At 43.5% G+C, this 23,829-nt stretch overlaps 1 protein-coding gene across 4 annotated transcripts in view; it reads left to right on the plus strand.

The window, feature by feature from the left end:
* The window catches only part of ARID5B (AT-rich interaction domain 5B), a 106,494-nt gene extending 83,927 nt beyond the window's left edge, over positions 1-22,567 (plus strand). For all 4 annotated transcript variants that reach the window (XM_026851996.1, XM_026851998.1, XM_026851999.1 and 1 more), the window contains 3 exons: positions 3,159-3,256; positions 15,479-15,677; positions 19,594-22,567. In XM_026851996.1, the coding sequence (XP_026707797.1) occupies positions 3,159-3,256; positions 15,479-15,677; positions 19,594-21,744 (2,448 nt within the window). In that variant the 3' untranslated portion in view covers positions 21,745-22,567. The remainder of the gene's footprint in view (positions 1-3,158; positions 3,257-15,478; positions 15,678-19,593) is intronic.
* The last annotated feature ends 1,262 nt before the right edge of the window (positions 22,568-23,829 follow it).

Raw genomic sequence — 23,829 nt, forward strand, 5'->3', positions numbered from 1 at the left:
GCCTGTGCGATTGCCTTGATTGATGGGTGGGCTGGGAGCGTCCTGCACTTTTAGAATGTGGCAGGCACTGGGAGGGGTAGGAGCAGGGAAAAACAAATTGGAGAACTAAACAGCAAAAGTGCTTTGTCTTCTGTATGATTTCTACTGGAACAGGTCAATTTACATCAGGAAGCTGAAGCTTAATTAGTCAAAAGTGTGAAATGAAAGCGCTCAGGACATTTGTTAAAGCTTTTGTAGGATCTTGGTTTTCTTACGCCACTATAGCTCCACGCCCTTAAAAAACCTCCAACACTTTGCTCCTGAATGTTTATGGGCAATTCCCTGCCCAGGCAGCTAAAATATTTTACCATTTTCATACCTTTTGTTAGTCTGCCTTTTCGTTCCTCAGGTGCCCAATCCTGGGCATGTTACCAATTGGGTGTATGAGCCCTTTCAGAGTTAAAACCACTGTGTAAAAGCAGCCAAGGCAGGCATTTTTGGTAGGAACAGCAAAGCATTGCCAAGCACTGCCCTTTCCTGGCTTCTCAGGAAGTTCCCAGTCACTGAGGTGGCTGGGAGGGACTTTTTATGAGAAAAGCAAGCAGTCCTCCATTTGGATATGGCCAGCTCGAGCAGTGCTGCTCTGCGTGACAACTGTGAAGTTTCCACAGTGCAGCATTTTGTTCAGATTGTTTGAGGATGTAATTTATCAGTCACTTTAGTCCTTTGAAGTTTATTAAGCATAAAAACTAAACTTTCCAGAGCAGGGGAAAACTCAACCCCAGGCTTTGTTAGAATAACAATTGTTTCAGGGGGTAGAGAATTTAAACTTAGCTCTGTACGTGGGAGGGTGCAGCCCTGCTAATTGCTGAGGGGTTCTGGTCAGGGCAGAATTGGATAAAGCTGGGCAAATGTTTCTGTAAATACTATTATTGTAAGCAGCACAGAGGAAAGAGACACCAAAAATGATAACAAGGATTTCAGATTTTCCCCTTAAAGTTGGTTGTATTTACTGGTGCTCCAGCTTGAGTATCAATTCTTGAGTCAGCTCATAGTTAATGAGACTTGGGCTCTAAGGTTAACATTTTCCTGTTGAAAATGGAGACCATACTTCTTAGTCACATCGGGATGTTTAAAAAGGGGACCTGCAGTAGTCCTCTTGCTGACCAATCCTTTGCTTTCATTTATAACTTCTGTTCAGCATCACTGTGCTTAGCCAAAGCATCAGGTCCTGGCCCACAGCCTTGCAAGCCAGCCAGGCTGTGCTTGCCAGAGGGCCAGAGCACGGACCCCAGACTGGCTTTGTGCATCTTTGTTCCCCTAGTCTGTGAGGCTGCCAGAGACTTAATTTAATATAAAGCCACTTGCAGCAGTCCTCGGGGGGGATCTGTGATTTTGGGGGGCTACCAGAAGGCAAGGGCTGTCTGGCCATGCCTCCGCCCTTTGCCTTCCACCCAAGGACTGGTGGAATGGGTGTGGGAGGGAGGACCAGAGGTAGCTTCCCATCCAGGCATTCCTCCACAGCAGGGTACTTGGTCCAGCTCTTTTCTTGACCTTTCAGGTTGCAGAATTCTCAAGAGGTGATGTTCTTTATGGCTCGTTAGGACTCTCCAGTTCTTCAAGCCCTTTAGTAGTAATAATAGGTAGAAATGTGGGTAGCCTGTGGAAGAGACAGCATAAGAACTTAAACAAAACAGACTTAAAATGAACCTTATCCTCAGATGAGTGTTTGATTTGTATTTAAATAATTCATTTGTGCAGAATTTATCTTTGAATTGCAGTCCCTGTCCTGTGCCTGTGGTCTTTGAGTTGGTTACAGAAGACAGAAAATAAAATTAGTGAATGCAGTCCGTCCATTTTGCTTTAAATGAGGTTTAAGATAAAATACGCCTTTTTTTTAATCAAGTATCTATAGATGCAAACTCTGTACAGATACTAATAATGAGCTGGAGATGCTGATGTTTTCTAAGGAGAACTGTACAAACAATAAACTTGAAAAAATTGTAACATTATCAAATGATAAGTCTCCAGCCATGCTTTTGGCTTTGGAGAAGAATTTCTGCAAAGGAAGGATTTTCCTTTTATATTCAGCAAAAAAGAAACACCTCTTACCCTGTATTATTTAATGACAGCAGCTATCTCCTCTTGTTTAGATTAAAATTACAGGCCTCAGATTACAAGTTGTAATATTTGTTTTCTTCTGATTGCTGCCTTTAGCTCCTCAGTAAACGCCATTGACTGCTCTGTGGGTAACTCCGAAGAAGCCTCCAGGGCTGAATATATTAAAATCCGCAGCATTCCACACAAAATGACAAAATTCTCCCCAAATTGCCCCCACAATTTTCCACTGGCCTCCTTTATGAGCTTCAGGCAAAAGAGGGGTTATCTGTTGTGCTTGTCCTATTCCTGTTTTTCTTCCTGTTTTAAATATAGCAGAATATATAAAATAATGAAGTGGTATTCAGGAACAATTCTTTTGCCAGGTCTTCCATCTGTTATTCTGTATAATCCTAATTTCTGTACAAAAAAAAAACAGAGCCATGGTATGCAATTCAATATGTTACAAGATGTTTATTTTCATCAGCGTGGTCCAATAAAGTACATAGCTCAAATATTAACATTGGAGTATGTTAAAATTTCATTACTATTTGATCTATATATTTTACTGACATAAATGGATAAAAATAAACAGCTTGTAACATATAGAGTTACGGACTATGCTTTTGTGGATTTACAGAATTCTGTGGTGGATTTGGGTTTTGCAGCAGATTTATTTTCTCTAATTCAGTTAAAATAACTATGTAATCATTATTTGTGCTGAGTATGGTTTGAGCTTCATTTTCATAATTCACCGTGGGATTTGTCTGCATAACTTCTGATGGTTAATGACCCTATATTGATTGAAATTCTCTTTTGTGAGGCCATATTGCTTGTGACTTGATAATGAATCAGTCAGATCACTCCATTTTAGAGAGAAAGAAAATAGACATAGTGTTAACTTACAAAAAAAAAAAAAGACACCCAAAGCTCTGTGCACTCAATATATTCTGTAGGGGCTTTTATAGTGCTTGTAGTACATGCTGTTCTGAAAGTGTCACACATGCATTTGTTGTTGTGAACTCAAACACTGTAGAATCTGTAAAGATGCAAGATTAAATTTTCCATTGCCATTTTTACAGATAACAGCCCGTCGACAATGGAAACATATTTATGATGAATTAGGTGGTAACCCTGGAAGCACAAGTGCTGCTACATGTACTCGCAGACATTATGAAAGGTAAGATAACAAATCTGAAATGCTTGTTTAATAATGAAAAAATTAATTTGGAGAGCCTTCAAAGCGTTTTATAAAGAATTAAAGAAAGAGAGAGAGAGGCTTCTTAAAGATATAGTAAATATTCCCCCAACAGTTTAGTCAGATAATCTATTGTAATTTAAACCAGAGTGTATGTCTCCAGTGACTAAATAAATAAAACAAGCATCTGATTTTTCGTTGGTACATATCTTAATTTTTACAACAGCTTTCTGGTTAAAGAAGCTGAAAAAATGAGCAAAACATACTTAAGGAAAAAATAAGAAATGACAGCTAATTGATGCAAACAGTTGTTTTCTGTCGTTTTTTAGGAATACCAATTAAGCAAATTGTGGTTGTGATCAAAATAATGGGGTGGCCCACAATGCAGGGTGCTGTTAATGTTGTAGGTCATGCAGAGCGTTGCATTCCTCTTCTTCATTGCATTCCTTCCCTCCTCCCTGCCTGCGAGCTGCTGCCAAACACTCTTTCTCTGCAGCCATTGTTGCTGGTCAGAACTGTTGATTTCTTATTCTTCCCATGTAGATAATAACTTCCAGGGCTTGTGAAGCCAGCACGCATTGAATAAAATACTGGAGCTGGAATGTTGTTTTGGTTTGATATGGTTTTTAGAAACAACTCTTTTTTTTTTTTTTTTTTTTTTTTTTTTTTTTTTTTTTTTTTTTTCCTTAGACAAGCAAATGTTAATAAAAGCTTTACAATTTCAGGCTCAGATATAGAAAGTCCAGTTTCTTGTTTGTGAGCACAAGCAAGTTACTTTGTTGGGGTCAGGAAGAGATTGTACTTGCCTGTGCACAAGGTGGCACAGCAGAGTTGTGCTTAGTGGGCGCTTTTTCACCGTCTGTTAGTGCCTTACGTGTTGGCTACTCCAAGGGAGATGCTGCCTTCCTCATGGAGGGGGAGGTTGATCACCCTTATTTACAGGAGACATCTCCAACATAAGGACTCGGGTGCACAAAGACATTGCACGTAGTGCCACTAGAAGAGTGAAGAGTTAGAAGCTTTCTGGAGATTGAGCCAAGCAGCAGAGCAAATGGAATGAGTTGCTGTGTGTGTTAGACGGGGCTTTTCCCTGCCTTTGCACTGTGGACAAATGCTGTAGATTGTTTTAATTGACTTACCAAATTGTGGGTATTCGGCTCTCTTCCCCTCCATCGTTACAACCCTGAGCGTCTCAGGGCTTCCTCTTACACCAAAGCCAGCTGATGGGTTTCAAACTGGCAGTCTGGGTCTTCCCTCACCAGATGTGCTTTATAGGATGTTGTTTATTTGACAGAGGAGACCCAGGCACGCATGAGAGTTAGGTCTCTGCGGGCTTAGGTTTCACAAGCAGCAAGCATTGCTGGGCTCTGTGTTGAAATCCTAGAGTCACCGAGAGAGTGCGTCTCTTGTAGTTGTGGAAAAATAAATGAGCCATTCACAAATACTCCATGAACCCCTGTCTCTCTCTCTTCTGTGTTCATGCTAGTGGTTTATTTTTTTACACTGAAAACCCTTGAATTGCACTCCTCTTCGATGCATAGACTCGTCCTTGTGACTTACTCAGCAGTTACTCAGGGGTATGCTATGAAGTGCCACAAGGCTCATTGTGCTCACTAGAAAACCTGAGCAGACTCACGATGCTATCAAGTTTGAAAAGCCTTTCCAGGCTACCCAAAAGAAGCTCTGCTTGCCTTGAGCCAGTCTGAGGAAAAAGCCTTTTAGTTTATGGTTAGATTGCTCTTAGCACACCAAAATGCTCGTCTGAGTCCTTGGATGCCAGTCTATTGTGTAGTTTGGGTTAGGTCTGATATGAGGCACACCTATTTTCCAGGTCTCTGGCAGGCTGTCAAAAGATGGCATTTGGAGAAAAAGTCTTGCAGGATTTTTAGATTAGCCCTGAGCTTACCTAAAATATGCTTTACCAAGTGTGGTTTGGAAAACCAAAACACATACAAAAACCAACAGTGACTGATCAAATCTCTAGATTTCTAGTGTTAGCCACTTTTTTTTTCCACCACAGGAAAGCTGTATTAAGCCTCAGACTTGGAAAAAAGTGAATGAAATTGTCATGGTTTGTTTCAGCTGGTAATTCTAACTACAGCACCTGTAAATGTAATGCTCATTTATAGCCAAAGTGCTCAGATGACATCTAATCTAAAACTAGAACTGCAGCGCAGGAATACACGTTCATGATTCAGGACACACATACATTTTCTAACTTGAAGGTGAGCTGTAAAGCTAAACTGGAAATTGAATTAAGCTGGGAAGTAAATGCTGAATAAACCTCATGATTTTTCCTTTCTGAATCCCACTGGCCTTTTCTTTCTTACTGGAGGCAGATCAGGCAGTTCCTGATCCTGCTGCTGTTTGACTTGGGCTTGCCATTCATCTCTACAACTAGATCTCAAGGGCATCCATGTTATGTTAACTAGCTTTCTTCCGAGATGACAGAGAAGCTACTAGCTGTTTGCACTGGCTTCAACATATCAAGGCTGCTTAGGTGATGGTGACCTTTCGGTGACATCCTTATGATGCTGAGGAGTGGAATGGCATGGATGTCCCATTCAGGTACTGCATCCCACCTTCCTGCCCTCCCCAAGGTCGCCTCTGCGAGGTGGAGTTTCACACACAACTTCAAAAGACAAAAAGAAAAAAACAACAACAACAAAAGCCACACAACAGAGAAAAACAAACAAACAAAAAAAGACCAGCCAAAAAATGGAGAGGGCAGAATTTCCTCTCTGTCTAGCGAATCCCGTGAAGAAATGTTGCTTTTCTCAAGAAGTGTTTATAACCTCTGCAAAGCCAGCATGTTGCTGCAGACCCGTGGTACCAAGGATGGCAAAAGCTGAAACAAAGCCAGATTTAAAGGCTGTGGGGAATGCGTTCCTCCCCTCTCCGTGCCTCCCTGTTTGGAGCAGGGGTTGTGGTGGTTGCTGCTGCTGCGCTGTAAGTAGACAGAGTGCTTCAGTTGGTGTGGTGTTTGCTTTGTTTCCCTGGTAAAAGGGAAAGAAAGATTTTGTGTGCATTATCAACTGATTCATTTTTCATGTAGTATGGTTTTGTGTTTCCAGTAACTGGTTTCATTTTAAAACAAGGCGAGGCTGCCAGTGTTTCAGTAAGTGTTATTTGTATATTAGTTAGACAACTTTTGTTTTATTAATGAGCATAATAATGAAAGTGCAGGTTGCTGAGTAGAAGCAATGGGTGTTTTTATTTAAAGCATAGCAGGCATCGTATAATGCCAATGAATGCGTTATTGTCACTGTAGGCATGGCTGGTCTGAACCTGCCTCTGATTGGGTTATTCCAAATAGGCCCAAGCACTTCATAAAAATGTCTTTGTCAGCCTAGTTTTCCTTCCAAACCTATTCATCTCTGTCAGTTTTTAATATTAGTACCAGGCTCTTGGCTATAGTCCATTAGTACTGTACTTAATTGCTCATGTTACAGATGATTACCAATATAAAAAGCATTAATGTTTTCCCATTGTGGGGCTGTTGCTCTGTGCACAACTCGGACCGTACAGAGCTTATGAGTTGTTGTTGTTTTGGTCATTACTTTCTTCATTTGTGCTCCTTTAATGCACTTACCTTGCATGATCACAGAGAGCTAGAGGTGTGCGTGGTTGATAGGAGCTGATTCAGCCTGAACCTTTCCTGTGAAACTCTTACAGCCCTTGTCAATACCCTACATCTCTCTCTCTTATCAAGAAACCCTCAGAAACGGCTACTTTTCTGCAAAGTACTCTTCTCCGGGCTGCCTTCCCCTATAATGTAGATGTGGTTTTCACATGCAGGGTTTGAGGTTTCTTTCGCTTTTACACAAAACACATGATCGGCAGCTTTAGTTTTCCGGTGTGAATGATAGGTGGTGTTTCTGCAGTGCTGATGATGTTGTTAGGGATTTTTCATAAATATTACACCACCACCACCCCAAAAAAAAAAAAAAAAGACCAAAACAAAACATCAAACCAAAAAGCCCAACCTGCTATTATGCAAGGTATATAAAGATCCCAATAAAATGCGTTGAACAAAACAAAAATACAAGCAATTGCCTGTTGGGGCCTTTTCTGCCTCCGAGTCTGGCTGTGGTTCATCTTGGTTTCCTCCAAAGCAAGCCTTGTGCACGAGCTGTGCACGAACACGCTCAGACCCCACGGGGAACCGTGGTGTGCAACGGCACGCAGTAACACTCCTTGGCTGCTTGGGTGGACAGACGTGTCGGTGTTCAGAGGTGTCAGGGCAGGCAGCTGGACAGTCCCATAGAGCAGTAGCCCTCCCGGCATCTCTGGGTGCTGCTTCGGGGAGCCCGGTTCCCTTAGCATCTCCAGCAGGGATGGACCCAGAGCATCCCACAGGCTGTGTCCTGCCCTTCAGCAGTGTGTCTCATATCCTGGAACTCGCGAGTCACTAGCACCTTGAAAACCTGTCAAACGCAGCTGGAGGGGGGTTTAGTAGGCTTCAGACTCTCATCAAATTCAGACAGCTGAGTGAGAAAGAGTTCTGCAGAGCCATAACCACCCAGGACTTGATGAGGAGCAGGTAGGTGAGATGGGTCCCCAGGGCGGGTTGTGGTTCTTCACAGTCTGGCAGGGTGGCTGTGCCCGCATTTTGGACACAGGCCTGCTGAGGGGTTTATTCCAGCTGTGACTGTGGCCCCTGGGCACTTGTAGAGCACTTTGCACATCTGTCCCTTACCAGAGGACTAAATCCCGGGAGTGTCTTGTACAGTTCAGAGCCCGTTCTGCTATTTTTTTCTAAATCGCTCACATAAATATTCTATATTATCAGAAACACAAGGCGGGTCAAAATAAGTCCCTTACATGGTTTCCCTTTAACAGCCGTAAAGTCTCTCTAGCCTAAGGATATTGTGCAGTAATTCAATATGCAAGAGAGCCCCACGTTCCATGCAAATGCTGTTTGGTTTTGTGAAAGCGTTTGGATAACTTAGGTAACGTGCAAGCATTTCAGTGGAGTTTTGTAATCGCAGCCAATCTTTTAGAGGGAACGAAAAATAGAAGGCTAGTATAGCATCTACATGAAAATGCTTATGGTTATCTTTTAATACACATTGTAATTAATAGAAGGTTTTGATTTACACTGTTAAGTGTGAAAACATCCTCAGGCAAAAATTAATCAAATATTATGTCGTGCTGTAAACTACAGCTAGTTCTTTGTTTGACCCAAAAAAAATTTGCCAAGCAGCAGTTTTTTTCTTGTTGTACTAAGTTGGTTGTTTTATTTTTGTCTTCACCCCACTTTCCTGCCCCCCCTCCCACTTCAGCTAGTCCCAGACACCCAGAAAACTCTGCAAGTTGCAAATTGTCTCAATAGTTTTCCATCAAGCACGAATTTAAGCCTGAAGATAGATGAGGTGTCTCAGTTCTCTCTTTCTTTTCCTGGGTTTTTGGTTTGGTGTTGGGTTTTTTTTTTTTTTCTTTTTGATAAATAACAAGAGGTTTCTACTTATGATTTTCTGCCCTCAGGGCTTTATCATTAAGATTAAATAACTGTACTCTCAAGCATACCACTGAACAAACATCTTTTCAATTATGTGAGTAACAGATGCTTTAACAAAGGAACTATTGAAAATTCAGAAAGCTTCCCCCCTCCCCAAAATTTAAAAAGTATCAGATGACAGAGGAATGTAATTGTTTACTATTAAAACAGATCCTTAGCTGTCCATTCAAAACATCTGAGAACACACATTTTTTTCCAAATTTCTGGGGTTTCAGCCTCGGAGACTTACTGGCCAGCACTGGAGTCAGCAGGAGTCCTTGGGTGCGAGAGTGCTGGACAGCCAGGCACTGCCTTCCAATGCGTGGAAACAGATGATCTCTCTCCTCTCTGGGTGTTACTTTCCCAGCCACGTCCTTCTTTCCACCCAGGAGTTTGTTCCAGCAGAACTGGGAGATTCCGTGTGCCACCCAGTGCTCTCGGGTGGGTTGTCACCCAAGCAGAGGGGAGCTTGCCAGGCGTGCACACATGTGCCAGCGCTTACCGGGCGCTGGGGCGGTGCAGTGTGCCCAGTGCTCCTGGGGGACCCATGCTCCTAGGATGTTGACCATGCTCACCGTTGGTCAACATCAGATGTGGCTGTGGGCTCCTAGGGAGGATGGGCAGGATTTTGGAGTCCCTCCAGGAGACCTGCACCCCACGGGCAGTGCAAAGTGGCATCTGGAAGCTTGTCCTGAGGGACCAAGCATTGCAGGGACTGTAGGGACCTACCGAACAAAATGCGGGTCTGCCTTTAGACGCAGAAATGGTGACTGTGGCCAAAACAGAGGCTTGTAGCAATTTTGGTAGAGTGACCTGGGGAAACTGCTCTGTCCCTGTCACCCTTCCTTTGAATCTTTCCCACGTGGTCAGTCTGCACCAAAGGCAAAAGGCTGGGGTTGTTCATCTCTCCGTGCTGAGCTGTAGGATCGAGAGTGCCTGAGCTTCCCTTGCCTGGCTGGGAAGCTAAATCAACAGCTGTGTTTGTAATGTCACTAATTTCCAGTTTACTTAAAACAAAGTGTCTGAATTCTCTTACAGCAGCGCAGTTCCCACCTTTCAGCAGTGAGCCATTCTCATTACCCACCAGCACTCCCAGTGGGCTGTGAGGAAAGTTGTTGATGAAAGGATGAAAGAGCCATTTCTTTAAGGAAGGAAAGTTCTTTGGGAAGAAAATTGAACTCAAATATATTTTGTCTTCGCTGATAAAATACATGCCAGTTTTGTACTTCAGGCAAATGCAAATAAACCTGTTGCTGTTGTGTTCTGCACAAAAGCACGTGAGGATTGCTTTTGTAACCCCTGGATTGTACAATGCAGTCCAGGGAAATCAGGCTCGAGGAACACACTCCTCGCGTTCCTCAGTGGATTTTATATTCCCATTTCAGAAAGCAGGCTGAGGCCTTGAAGTTTGGGTTATTCCACTCCCCCCTTCTCTGCTGGGAGTTTGTCACTGGTGCCCCTGCTCCTGGCCATCCCCACCAGCTGATTGCTGTTGAAGGTGCCTTGATTCCTGTGCTTACACTGACAGCATTGCTCCAAGATTTATCCCTTTTGAAGAGCATCAGGGTAAAAAAAGGCAAGGCTTCGCTTGGGATCAGAGCTGGTCCTGATGGTTCCTTAATGCAACTGAATGTTTTGCCACTGACTGTCTGGGGAACAAGAATCGGCTTTCTCTCACTGAGGCTATCGATAGGGGCCCCTTTGCACTGCGGGGGCTGTCGCTGGAGGTGTCCCAAGTTGTCCCTGCTCAGTGGCTGCTCGTCCCAGTCCTGTGCTCAGACCCACTGTGTGCCGGGGGTGCAGGCAGCCCTGCCCAGCTGCTGAGGACCTACTGAACCAGCTGGGGGACCAGGCAGACCGGCTGTCTCGTTCCCCCAGTGCCTTCAGAGGAAGGAGCAAGAGCCACTGTGGCATAATGCGCCCAGGAGGGAAGTGTTTTCCAAACTCCTTCCAGTAAAGAGATTTATTGCCTGTCCCTTTTCAGTGTTTTTGAACCTCTAAGAGCTTAATGTTCTCATGATTTACATTAGCATCTAATCCTTTCGTAATCTCACTAATCTGTTGGCCCCAAGATATCCATTGGCAGTGAGTTCCACAGGTTAACCAGTTGCTGTGTGCATATAGTGGAGCAGATTTAAACCTTTTTCCATTCCCATTGCAGTCAACCTCCTTAACCTTCTGGTCAAAGCTTGGGAATGGGGCAGCATCTCCCAAGGAGACGGCTTCAGTATTTGAAGTACTTCCAAGATTATTCTTGTGGCTGAGAGGCTCCATTGCACACTGGTTTGGGTTGGGCTTGAAGCCCTTTGGAAAGCAAGATTATGTCGGTGGGAGACATGGTGGAATATTTTATTCTGCCGTAAAGAAAACAAAAATAAACACTGAAACAAGCGATATAAGAAGTATCGTAGGGATTGTGCTGAACTGCCTCCTTCCCTCCTTCATCCTATGTGTCCTGGGCATATGGTTCCTCCCCAGCCTGAGAGCACCGTAATATCCATACACAGTGGGGAGAATTAAAGAGGAAACTGGCAGCCTTAACATTTAATTTCCTTCCTCTTTCTGGGCTGGTCAGTTCCTTTGCATTATTGTAACTACTTTTTTTATCGTGTCTATAAATAGATGTGCTCTCATGTGTCCCGTGAAGCAGAGTCAGGCCAAAAAAGTCATTCATTCTGCATAATCAATACATGAAAATGTAGTGGTTACCGGCTTGGATGAGATCTTGTATTGTTAGTTCTGTAGCCAGGAAAAAAAATGTTGACTAATAAAGATTAAGGGCTTTTTTTTCTTTTTATGAAATGCTAATGATGAAGACATGTTTGATATACTGTGAAATACATTTCTCTAATGCGAAGTTTCTGCTTTTTGTTGGGAAAGAGATACAGTCCCTGGAGGATTTTAGAATTTGTAAATATAAAATTATCTCCTTCAGTGTTTTTTAAAAAAAGGTTGGCAGACAGCCAGATTACTTACATTACTGTAATAGATTTGCTGACCTCTGACATCTGCTGCAGAGAAGTACATTGAATTTTTCATAATATCAGATGATGCAGATCTAAAAACTCAGTACACTCTGCACCATTATTTAATTCAGGACTTAGTAAAGCAAAATCTTTTTTTGAGTAGCAGTTTATACGTGATTAAACTTAATATTGCTGATTGTAATAAATCAGGATTAGTATAGTACTGATTTGTTAATCTAACTTGTATTGATTTTAAGTTGTCTTTATTTAAAAAAGAAAAAAAAAAAAAAAGACTGGCTTTTCACAGTGACTGAATTTAATAAGAAGCCCTGTGATAGCAAAGACTCCCCTACTGTTTCTGCTCTTGGCTGGAAAATGTTATTCTTGTATTATTCCAGGGAAAAAAAAAAAAAAAAACCTCATGCTGCTAAAAATCTGCTGCCTGTGGAAAGATTTTTTAATACACTAGTGCTTACATATTCTATTTATGTTAATTGACTTATAAATAATACATTTTATTAATCTTAATATTGGAATCTTGATCATGATAAAGACCCTTTTATTTGGTCTCCTCGCAGGCTTTACAAGTAAATATTCTTTAGACCACAAAATATTCCCCCTCTTTTCCTTTTTTATGAATACTTTGATACTTCCCCCCTGCCGTGAAATACAGCCACAGTTCAAAGCGACTGAAAACGTGGTTGTTGTTTCCAAAGTGCGATACATTTGAGGTATCTGGCTCCGTTTTTTTGGACGTCGTCTTTACCTCTCCTTGTGCAAAGATTGATTAAATCTTACCTGCGTTGCAAATATTTGACCAAAAAAAAAAAAAAAAAAAAAAAAAAAAAAAACTTGTGCTGGTTTCAGACATGTCACATTCTGCTAAACTATTTGGCTAACAGCAGATCGCATTCTTCCTGTGTTGGGCAATATTGACCTTAAATTGGCTAAGCCGGCTGCTTTCATGGCATGTGAGCCGGCTGCTTACATGTTCTGAGAGCTGTATTAGCTTTATTACTCCTGCGCTATAAAAACTTCTAATAATCAAATGATAAGATCATATCCTGTGGGTAATTGTGTTGTACCACGACAGGATAACTGAAAAAACATTCAGTGAAAACTGCAACCGACGGAAATCTCTCCGTCAAGCGGCAATTGTTGGTGTTGCTCGACTCGGTGCTGCTCCCCGGGGTCTCCCAGCCCGTGTTCCTGCCCGGCTCCTCTCCAGCTGCCCCCCGTGGCCCCCAAAAGCCACCTCGGCAGCGGCAGGGAACGGCAGCCTGCTGGCCCTCGTTTCCAGCGAGGAGGGGAAAATCCTAGAACAAGCCATCCTTGTGTTTTGATTCAGTTTTACCTTAGTCATGCCGCCTCCCTGATACACGAAACATTTAATTCCAGATTTCCTGCCGCTGGCTCCGGGCCTTTGACCGGCGATGTGAAATGTATTTTTACTGCTGTCGGCCTGCCAACTGCTGAGCTCAGTGAAAAATAACTAAAATGAAAACCTTGTACTCCCACATGAACCCTTAAGATCAGAAAAGGAAATTTAAGGCACGGTTACTAATTAGCGCCAAAGCTAATGAGTTCTGGTGAGGTGCAGCAGGAGGAGGAGGAGTTTGCGTCCCGCGTTACCCTACAAGGCTTGGTGGAGAGCGTGCGAGCGGTGATTAATCGTGTCGGCCCGGACCTTGCTCCTGTCCTGGCTGGAGCCACGGGGTTAATCCCGTGGCATCTTCCATGGCAAGGCCGGCTCGTGGGCCGTGGGCCACAGCATCTCTGTCTCCCGTGGGGCGCGGGACAGCGTCTGAAAGCTTTACGGATGGAATATGTAGATTTTTAATGGGCGACGCGTTCCCATGGAAACAAAACAAAGTCAAACCTCCCCTCGCAGTGCTAACAATTACTGTAATAAAATGTGTTTTTATTAAAAGCGATTTTAAATATTTAACACATGGCAGAGCGTCCTCAGCGTTGCCCTGTGTGAAACCCAACCTTGCCTCTAGTGAAGTCCAAAGCGCTTTGTGCAGCGTGGGGAGGAATTCAATGTTTTCACTAATATTTGCGCTTTGCGAATGAAATGTAGCAGCCTCAAGTACGAACAAGATTATTTTTTTCTTATTCTGCTTAGTTATGCTTTTTATTATATAAACATTAACTGTAATATTACAGTGGGAAGCAGGTATTTGGCAACTACGTATTATTTTTCTAAGTTTGCATAGAGGGAGCAGTTTCCAGTTTTAGCAGCTGTAACATGTTTAAACTCAGTTTGTAATGGGATCTGAAGATGAATATTCCCTGTGGGCTCTGCTTAGCTTCATTACTGGAGCCCTGCCAAATTCAGGGCTAGAAAGTATTATTCACGCCTCTTTGCACATACCATGTCAGAGCATGCTCAGTTAATGAATTTTGTTTCTAATATAGCATAAATTAGGTTTATATTTTAACATAATTTATGTTGTATTTTATTAAAATGTAAAATATTGTGATCACGAGCAATCTAATTTCTGCGCTCTTAAGCCCAAACTGTGTTTGAACATCTAAGTATGTAAATCAAAATTGCATGCTTAGAAACTGATTCTAGGATAACAAACGAATATTTGAACCAAAGAGGTTTCTGCCTTGGAGTTTTAGATTAAAGATAATTAAGGATTCCTGGTATTTGAACAGATTTATGTTGTTTATAAGCAAAGTACATTTTCTTCATAGAGTCAGCTCGCCTTTTTTTTTTTTTTAAACAAATTATGTTTGCTGTATTAAAGTTCATATTTTTAAAGTCTGAGTCTTGTATTAATCCCACAGTGAGTCATTAATCATACCAAATGCATTATAAAAACTTTAATCACTGAAGTTGAAACTGAGATTGTAATGCAATCCATCCCTTTTAATTATATCAGTTATTTTTCCTTTCAGATCAAGAATTGCAAGGGGAAAACAGATAGATTAAAACTCAGTGTGTTTGATGCTTTCGGAGGAGGATATTTTTTGTTTGTGTTTCTTCCGTTTTTAAAGCAATTTCGAGGACAGTTCCACAGAGAAAAATTCCTTTTCCCCTCTTCTTCTTCTTCCTTAAAAAAGCCTCCCTGGCGAAGGCAGGGAGCGTGGCGACTGTCACTGGATGGGTGCGTGCAGGGCGGCGGTGGGCTGGTGCCGATGGCAGCGTGCCGGGCGCTCTGCCCGCCGCCGCAGGGTTCCTGCAGCCCTACTCTCCTCCTCTTCTGCCGAGTTCCTGGCACTCGCCCTTGCACTCGGGGGAACCACCAGCCTGGAAATTGTGTAGCTGTTATCAAGTTGGCTGTGGCTTTGTAGGTGTTTTCCTGGGGTTTGCTGCGTGCTTTTAAGGGGAGGGAGGGAGAATTAAAATAAATGGTAGATAGATAGATATATATAGATATATATATATATATAGATATATATATATATATAATTTTTTTTTAAATCAATCTAAAGCATAGTGGCTCATATCTTCATCTGGTACAAATTGGTGTAGCTGCACAGACCACTGCAGCATTACCGACAACTGATCCACACCAGCTCCAACTCCACTGAATTTGTGCCACATGATAATCTTGCCAAATAAATTGATTTATCATACTTGGATTTATAGATGTGGAGTTTACACTGTTGAATTTATGGCATGGAAAAAAATGGATTTGTTAAGTAAACTGCTCGTAGTGGATACATTTTGTTCTCTGCTAGAATGGCAAAACCTGATCAATTACTTGTTCCTTAATCCCCTAGATTAATCCTGCCATATGAAAGATTTATTAAAGGAGAGGAAGATAAGCCACTGCCTCCAGTGAAACCTCGAAAACAGGATAACAGTTCCCAGGAGGGTGAAGCGAAAACAAAAGTGTCTGGAACAAAACGCATCAAAAATGAAAACCAAAAGAGCAAGAAGGAAAAAGATAATGCACAGAAACCCCAAGATGCATCTGAGGTTGGTTGCTTTCCCGCTTTTCAACTTTTCAATTAAAAACGTACGGCTTTAATCACATGAGATCCAGTGACAAAATACATAATCTGAACTGGAGAATCCCAACCAGTTGGCCTTAGATTTTGCTTGGCAATGGAAATTCAGTTGTTGTGGTACTGTCTGTGTTGAGATTTTTCTGGGCTACAAACAGCAACCGGTTAGCTCCATATTGCGTAGCAGTGATGGCAGAAGACCAAGGGCTGGATGTAACAAGTACCATTTCTGCTCATTGTATTATACAGTGGTCACCACTGAAAGATCAGCAGCTGCCAAAAGGAAACCACACAACTACCACAGTTATTTCCTAATCTAAGTATAGGGTGCGGGAACCTCTAATACTGTTGATAATACTGTGGTAACTGTTGGACACAGCTGATTTTTATAATAGTAACCTCTGGATCAGCCCTCCTGTGCTCACATATGTATGACTGTCAAAAACCATATCACTCCCCAGGATTTTTATTGTGTTATACTCGATTTCTCTTTGGACTAAAGGGTCAGATTTTGAGGGAACCACCTTCCCAGCCCTAACCAAGACCGACTTCCCTCTCACATGCCACAGATGGTTTTCAGCTGAGAGAGGTTCTTACTCTGTTACCTGTTCCACATGGGCAGGTCCCGGTTTCCACATAGAGCCGCGTTAACCTGCAGGCATAGGACAGCCCTCACAGAAGAGATTTAATGTTCACAACCCCGGGTAGGATAGATCAGTAGAATTCAGACTTGTCTGCAAATAAGAGTAAATTTCACATGTTGCTAAGTGATGTAAAATCAGTGGGGGTTTTGCTCCACGGTTACTTAAGCACTTTCTTTTGCACATCCTGCCCACTCTCTCCTGTGGCCCGCTTGCACCCTGTGTGAACGAGGCGGTAAAGCTCCTCGCACACAACCCCTACACAAGACGTTGCTTTTCCTGTCTCAGTCTGCCAGATCACAGCAGCCTTCAAGACGTTGCAGTGAAAGTAAGTATTTAAAGAATGTCGAAACACATGATGTGCCCGGCAGACTATGGCTGCTCCTTTGACTTCATTTCGTCTGGCAGGTACATAAGTCCTGTTTCTAAACCAGTTTGGAAATTGGTAGAGTCAGCTACCAGCAATCCTCCTCCTCACTGTTGAAAACAACAATGCAGGACCAGTAAACACGGATGCCTCTGAGACTTAGTGTGCACAGTTTTGAGAACAGAAAATTTTAATTTTTGTGTCCCACTACCTCTTTACAAAGTTTCATCTCTCATCCAAAACAGGATTTGTGTTTTAAATTGCCTTGATCGACAATACTTTTAATATCTAAATAGCACTCCACAGAGAAGACAGGGGGGGTTGTTTTCTCTCTGTAAACTGTAATTCTGAAGCAGGGAACCCTGTTGGGGGAAAACCCCTCCACTTCTAATGAAAAATACGTGGAGAGGAGAGTGCACACAAACTTGCTTCAGCCACTGGAAGGTTGCGACACAAATTGCCCAAAGCAGAGATGCGAAGTGAAGGCTTGTGCTCCCTTCCCCTGTTGTTCCTTAGTGCCTGGTTATTTATTGAGGGGTCTTGGATCAGCAAGATACATTACACGGTGTCCCTACCGCTGCTACTAAACACAACATAACAAGTCAGCAACAGAGCGTCAGCCTTAACTTTGAATTTCCTTGCTTTTGTTGTTCCCTATCTCAAACTTCCTGCTGCTTAAACTGCAGTTATTTTTGTGTGGTTTGCAGGAAGAGTTCTTAAGCTGTGCTTATCGGAAATGTAGGGAGCCTAGACGAGACAATAAAAATGTACAATTACAGCAGTTTCCTATTGTAAAATGGTACCTTTTATAGCAGAATGAACGTCTCCTCCCTGACTGGGATGGAAGACGTGTCCTGCCCCTGTTTAATCATGGTGGGCGATTGAGGAGCACAGCCTTCATGCAGGTCACTGCCTGGGTAGGTGGTCACGCAAGCCCGGGCAGCGGAGGGGCCTGCAGGGGTGGATGCTTCCACCCAGGGTGAGTGCCGAGCTGCAGAGCTCGTCCATGATCTGCCACAGGGAGGGCTTCATGCCCAGGACGTGTTCCTTGCAGGGACAGCAGAAAGGAGATGTCCTGCTCCTCCGGGTGGAGCAAAATCCAAGTCTGCTGGAGCCAGGCAGAAGGTTGCATGTCCCTCTCACCCCAGCCGTTCCCCAGCAGTGGAGCCCCGTGCCAGGCTCCACGTTTGGGTCCTCATCCAGGCATAGCAGGGGTGGTGCGCTGCTCACAGGGAGCCTCTGCAGCCCATGGCCCCAACAAGCCACCTCCTCAACCATTTCTGCATGTGACCTAGGAATTGGCCGTAGCTGTGAGCTCTAGAAGTGTAGTCAGATTACAAGCGGGCGGTCCTCTCAGTTGCATGTTCAACTCATACGCCATAAGAAGTATGCAGGGAGAGAATATAACTTTAATTTATTAGGGTTGCATTTGCTTTTGTGCTCTTCAGTGTTTTCCTGCTGTCACAATGACATTGTCAATGTAACAAGATACCAGACAAAATGCTATTAGCCTTAGACTGCACATTTCCTCACAATAGCTGAAACTTCAATCAAAATGTTGCTTAATAGAAACAAAGAGCAGAATGTACAGTTATTAAATATGATTTCTCTTTTTTTTTTTTTCCCCTCCTCCTTGCTTTGCTCATCTGTCTGGTATTTTCCTGTAATTTTGTAAGCTCAAGAGACTAGCGATGGTACTTTGTAAAGGACCTAATGATGGTATTTGGCTGCAAAAGGCAGCTATGAGTTTAAAAAGAAGAAGTTAGGATGACTAACAGACACTGTAACTAATAGGCCAACCAAACAGACAGGAATATTTAAAAGCAGCTGTGAAGGAATAAATCTCTGAGAGGGTTAGATTCATTAGGACCTTCTCCGATCCCCCGCTCCTATGACAGACCATAAAGCAGCATTTAGATAATAACTTTCTCGATGCGTCTTATCTTTACAACGAAGAAAGAAAGAAAACAATAATAATAAAGGACTCACACAATGCTGCTGTTTTATGACTGTCTTCTACCACGACATGTCAGAGGAGAGTGACAGCAGTTTTGAAAAGGGCTGTCAGTCAGCTGGATCGCAGATGGGACGCCCCGGTGACCTCTGGGGGTCACAGTTCAGCCGGCTACATAATGGGATGAATAGTGTGAATTGTGCACGCAAGCTTTATTAATGGGGTAGCAGAAAGAGCTGCGGCCCCATTGACGATAACGTATAAAAGCCATGTTTGTAATAGCAGGCTCACACACTTACTGAATGTTGACAACTTCATTTTAATCCGTTAATAAAAAAATGTGTGTCCTAGTTAAGCTGTGGCAGTGATTTGCTGCCTACAATAGGGATTCCTAGTATGCCATTTCTATCATTTTCACACTTTAATGCAGAACTGGGTGTGAATGATCTCCTCTGTGATCACTGAATTTTAAGATAGCTACGCTGGAGAGACTTTATGTAAGAAAAAAACATGGGAATTGTGTCATTTTTGTAGGTGAAGTTGGCTAGCAGGAGAAATTTCTATAGCCTTATCGTCTGTGTTATGAAATCTGCTTTCCTGAATTTGCCTAATTAATTGCAAAAGAGTCTAACCTCAGCGTTTAGCTATCTGGTCAAGCCGCCAGTGCCTCTCGTCAGGTTACAAACATCTGCTGTTTTGAAGTGCCTTATTGTGGCCCTGGCAGGGGTGGGATATTTCTTAATATTTCCAGGAGGTAGGTCTCCTTGTTTGAGTCCAATACCTGGTGTTAGAGCCTTCATGTTCCAGCGTGGTGATTGACAAGTACTTCTCTAAAAGTAACCAGCGGTATAGTGTGTATAATCTCATGAACAGTGTGCCGAAACACACCACATTCTTATTACCATCTGTTGAATCGTTTCATTAGGTTTCATCAGAACAAGAGAAGGATCAAGAATCAGCAGACCAGAAAAATTTCCCTGAACATCCTGCAGTGGGAGAGATGAAACAACCCGTACAAGGTCCTCCGTCTCTTTTACCAGAGACAGCTCGGCCTCTGCCTCTGGAAAAAACAGACCTGACAGAAAACAGCACAAATGGTGAGAAAGCCAAGGAGGAGGTTCAGCACCCAAACACTTTCTCAAGTATATCTGTGCCCCCAGAAGAAGACACCGTGCTGGATGCCACTGTCACAAAACGATTACACCCCCCGGCAGACGCCCTGGAAGACACAAAGCCTGAACAAAGACTACACAAAGCTTTTACTGACAGCTTAGAAAGTGAACCTCCAGAAATGCCCTTCACAGCTTTCCCGGTCCAACTGCCCACTCAGAGCGACTTGGAAGATGACAAATTGCCAGAGATGGCCGATTACATCGCAAACTGCACTGTGAAAGTGGACCAGCTGGGAAACGAAGACATCCACAACGCACTAAAGCAAACACCCAAAGTACTGGTGGTCCAGAACTTCGACATGTTCAAGGAAAAGGAGCTGCCGGGGTCCATGAACGATGACTCCACGTTCGGTTATACACCGCTGCTCTACTCAAAGGGCAATCCAGGCATCATGTCACCCCTGGCAAAGAAGAAGCTGCTGTCGCAGGTCAGTGGGGCAGCCCTGTCCTGTAGCTATCCTTATGGTTCTCCTCCACCTTTGATCAGCAAAAAGAAACTGAACGGCAGAGATGAACTGTCCTCAAGCATATCACAAGGTCCCCACGCCCCTAATTCTGATCCTGTAGCAATTAATAGGCCCTCAGTCATACAACATGTACAGAGTTTCAAAACCAAGGAAGAACGGAAATCGATTAATGACGTTTTTAAACATGACGTGCTAAGTAAACCGGATCCTCAGCGCTGTGATTTTTCAAAACATCACCTCAGTTCTCTTGCCGAATCGTACGTACCGAAGATGGATATCCAGGACTGCAAAGATAAAATGAGTGAGAAAAGGGCACTGCAGCATTCCCACGTGCCCACTTTCTTGGCAGATTTTTATTCATCACCTCATCTGCACAGCCTTTATAGGCACACAGAACACCACCTTAATAATGAACAGACATCAAAGTACCTCCCCCGGGACATGTTCAGAGAGTCTGAAAATATTTCTACTTTTACTCAACACAAACACCAAGAAAAACTAAATTTAAATTATCGCCCATCTTTGCATCAGCAAGAAAAAAAGGCAGCAGTGGAGGCCTCTTCAGATGATCAGCCAACAGATTTGAGTCTTCCAAAGAGCATACACAAACAGACTGCAAAGGCTCCGGGCTCCAGCCTCCCTCACTCATCCATGGCCCAGCAAGAAGGCAAAGGTATCTCCCCGTTCCAGGCTGCGAGCAGCCAGGCGGTGAGCCTAGACTGTAACCCCAAAGCTTGCCGCGTGTCCCCCATGGCCATGACAGCCCCCAAAAAACACGGCGAGTTGCTCCACAGGTCTGGGAAGCAGCAGGCCCAGAGGCTGGAGAATCTGAGGAAGATGGAGGGGATGGTGCATCCTATCATCAGCCGCAGAACGAGCCCTCAAAATGTGGGGGCTGCCCGGCCTTTGAAACGGAGCCTGGAGGATTTGGACAAAGTCATTTCTGAAAAAAAAATCCGAGCTGTCTCTCCTCTGCATTTAACAAAGGAGACCCCGGGGAAAGACAAGGTTCCCGACCCAGAGGGGGAAGGCAGCAAGCCGGTGCATGGCCTCCATTCTGGCAGCATGCTGGAAAGCCACAAATTCCCCCTTTCAGCCCCCATCTTCCCAGGCTTGTATCCGGGAAGCCTGTGCACGGGGCTGAACAATCGCCTCCCGCCCGGGTATTCTCATCCCCTGCAGTACTTGAAAAATCAGACCGTGCTCTCCCCACTAATGCAGCCTTTGGCTCTTCACTCCTTCATGGTGCAAAGACAATTCCTCACATCCCCTGCAAACTCTCAGCAACTGTACAGACACTTAGCTGCAGCAACACCTGTAGGAAGTTCCTACGGTGACCTCTTGCATAACAGCATTTATCCTTTAGCTGCTATAAACCCTCAAGCCGCATTCCCACCTTCCCAGCTATCCTCTGTACATCCCAGCACAAAACTGTAAACCCCCTTGCTCACAAAAAAAAGGTCTGAGGAGAAAAGTTAGCGACATTCCTCCCCCTCTGTGATGATGTCTCTCAGATTTAGCGATCTGTATTTTTGTCAACCAGGATGCAGTCGTATCCTGCCTAGAGGAGCGCTTCAGAGTTTGATGGAGACAGGACTGCTTCTTTAATTCTGGCTCCCACATCAGCCCCCTCACCCCTTATCCCTGCCCCCGCAAAACAGAAAACCGAACAAACAAACCAAAAAAAAAAAAAAAGGAGAAAAAAAGAAAAAAAAAAAAAAAAAAAAAAAAAAAATTCATTGGATTTTGCATATGTGTTCTCTGAAAGGACTTGTATATGGTAAGAGCAAACGTTCAAAGGGAGCCGTGGAAATGCAGGCCCAGTCCTGAGCTCACTGAAATCCCAGGTGAGGGCTGTGTTTGCCTTTCACTGAGCCAAGGACCAGAGGCCGTGCCTTGTTGCAAATGAGTCAAGGACTCGAGATGAACCTGGAAAGGAGAAGCGGGCTGAGAATCCGTACAATCAGTGGATGTGCTTTTTTGGGTAACTTTTCCTGACTTTTAAGATTCAATCAATGCAATGTATAGTAAAACGGCAATAGATTTTTCATTTTAACACTATTAGAACAGAAGGGTAAACACTGTTTAATTTGACTGTACATATCCACTTCGTAAACTACCAGTGTCACATTTGGTCACAATAATTTATATAGTTTTGTTTGTCCAGTATATTCTGTGCTCTTTATGTTTGGGGTTTGTTTGGGTTTTTTTTTGTTTTGGGTTTCTTTTTTTAAATTAAACAGTATCATTTTATCTGCAACTTTTTTTAAAGGCTGTGGCTGTCCTAATTTTTTTTTTTTTTTATGTGTTTGTAATTTTTCCAGTTCCTTTATACTTTTGAGCACCGTTTTTGTTTTGTTTTTGTGGTAACGTTTACTGTTTACAAACTGAAGCAACTGGTTCAGATTAATCTTAATGGTTATAAACATACTGTAGGTGATGTTACGGTGCAAGGATGCAAGCAAGGTTCCTTTCCCCACGGTCTGCCCCTGCGAGGTGCTGAGCACCCGTCGCCCTCCTCCTGTTGTTGCGATGGCTCTGACGCCGCTTCTCCCCTCCCGCCGAACTTTGCTTTCCCGTATCGTGGTCCGTGAATTTGTCGAGCGTTGTACTTAACCTTACCTAGGCTGTGAAACCCTGCTGCCTACCAGAGAAACGGTCTAGAAAACAAAACCTCCCTGGCACAAAGCTGCTGGATGACAGAGGAGTCCAGAAAATGGATTTGTGGTTTGCGAGAATGTCGAGAATTTCAGAAATTAGGACAGGAGCCAGTGTTGATTGGGATCGGAGGCTTACGGGTCCTGCGCCTGGCGAGGGGGCTGGGCTCGGTAGGGGGGTAGGGGGCTGTGTGCGGTGGTAGGGACAGTCCTTCCACACCCCCACGGGGACCTCAGCCTCTGCCTGGGCTTCCTTTTGCAGGGGGAAAGCCTGGGCGTGGAGGGGCTGGGTTTTCCTATCGAAAGAGCTTCCCTACGGATGTATGTTCGCTTTGCAGGACATCACCACCACGCAGCTGAGCGTAGACATCGATACAGCGAAGTGTGGCTTGGAGGCTTTTTACAATGTGAAAATTGGTTGTGATTCAAACCATCTCAGTTACTGTTCAAAGACAGCATAATCAATACGAAAAGAAAAATGGAAACTACTAAGAAACACCTTGCATGCTAGGCATGTCATTAAATTTTCCCATGATATGAAGCCAAATACAGTATATAATGTATCATACTTAATATCCAAAGGTGGAAAACAGAATAATATACTCGTCTACTGTTAAAGATCCAGCTTCTTCAATTAAATACTTTATATTCCTGTGGTAAAACTATATTTAATTGATTGATAAACAGACTAGTAGAACTTAGAACATGGATGTGCCAGTGCAGAGCATCCTGCTGCTCCACAATCCGCACAGGAAACAGAACTGCAGGCTCATCTGGGCAGAGGCCGCGGTGTGGAGGACATCTCTAGTAAAGTTGCACTAGATCTGAATCACATGAGAATCAGGGGTTTGGGGATGGGGGGGCG

The sequence above is a fragment of the Athene cunicularia genome (assembly GCF_003259725.1).
Source record: "Athene cunicularia isolate RWA chromosome 6 unlocalized genomic scaffold, athCun1 chr6_part2, whole genome shotgun sequence".
Lineage (NCBI taxonomy): Eukaryota > Metazoa > Chordata > Aves > Strigiformes > Strigidae > Athene > Athene cunicularia.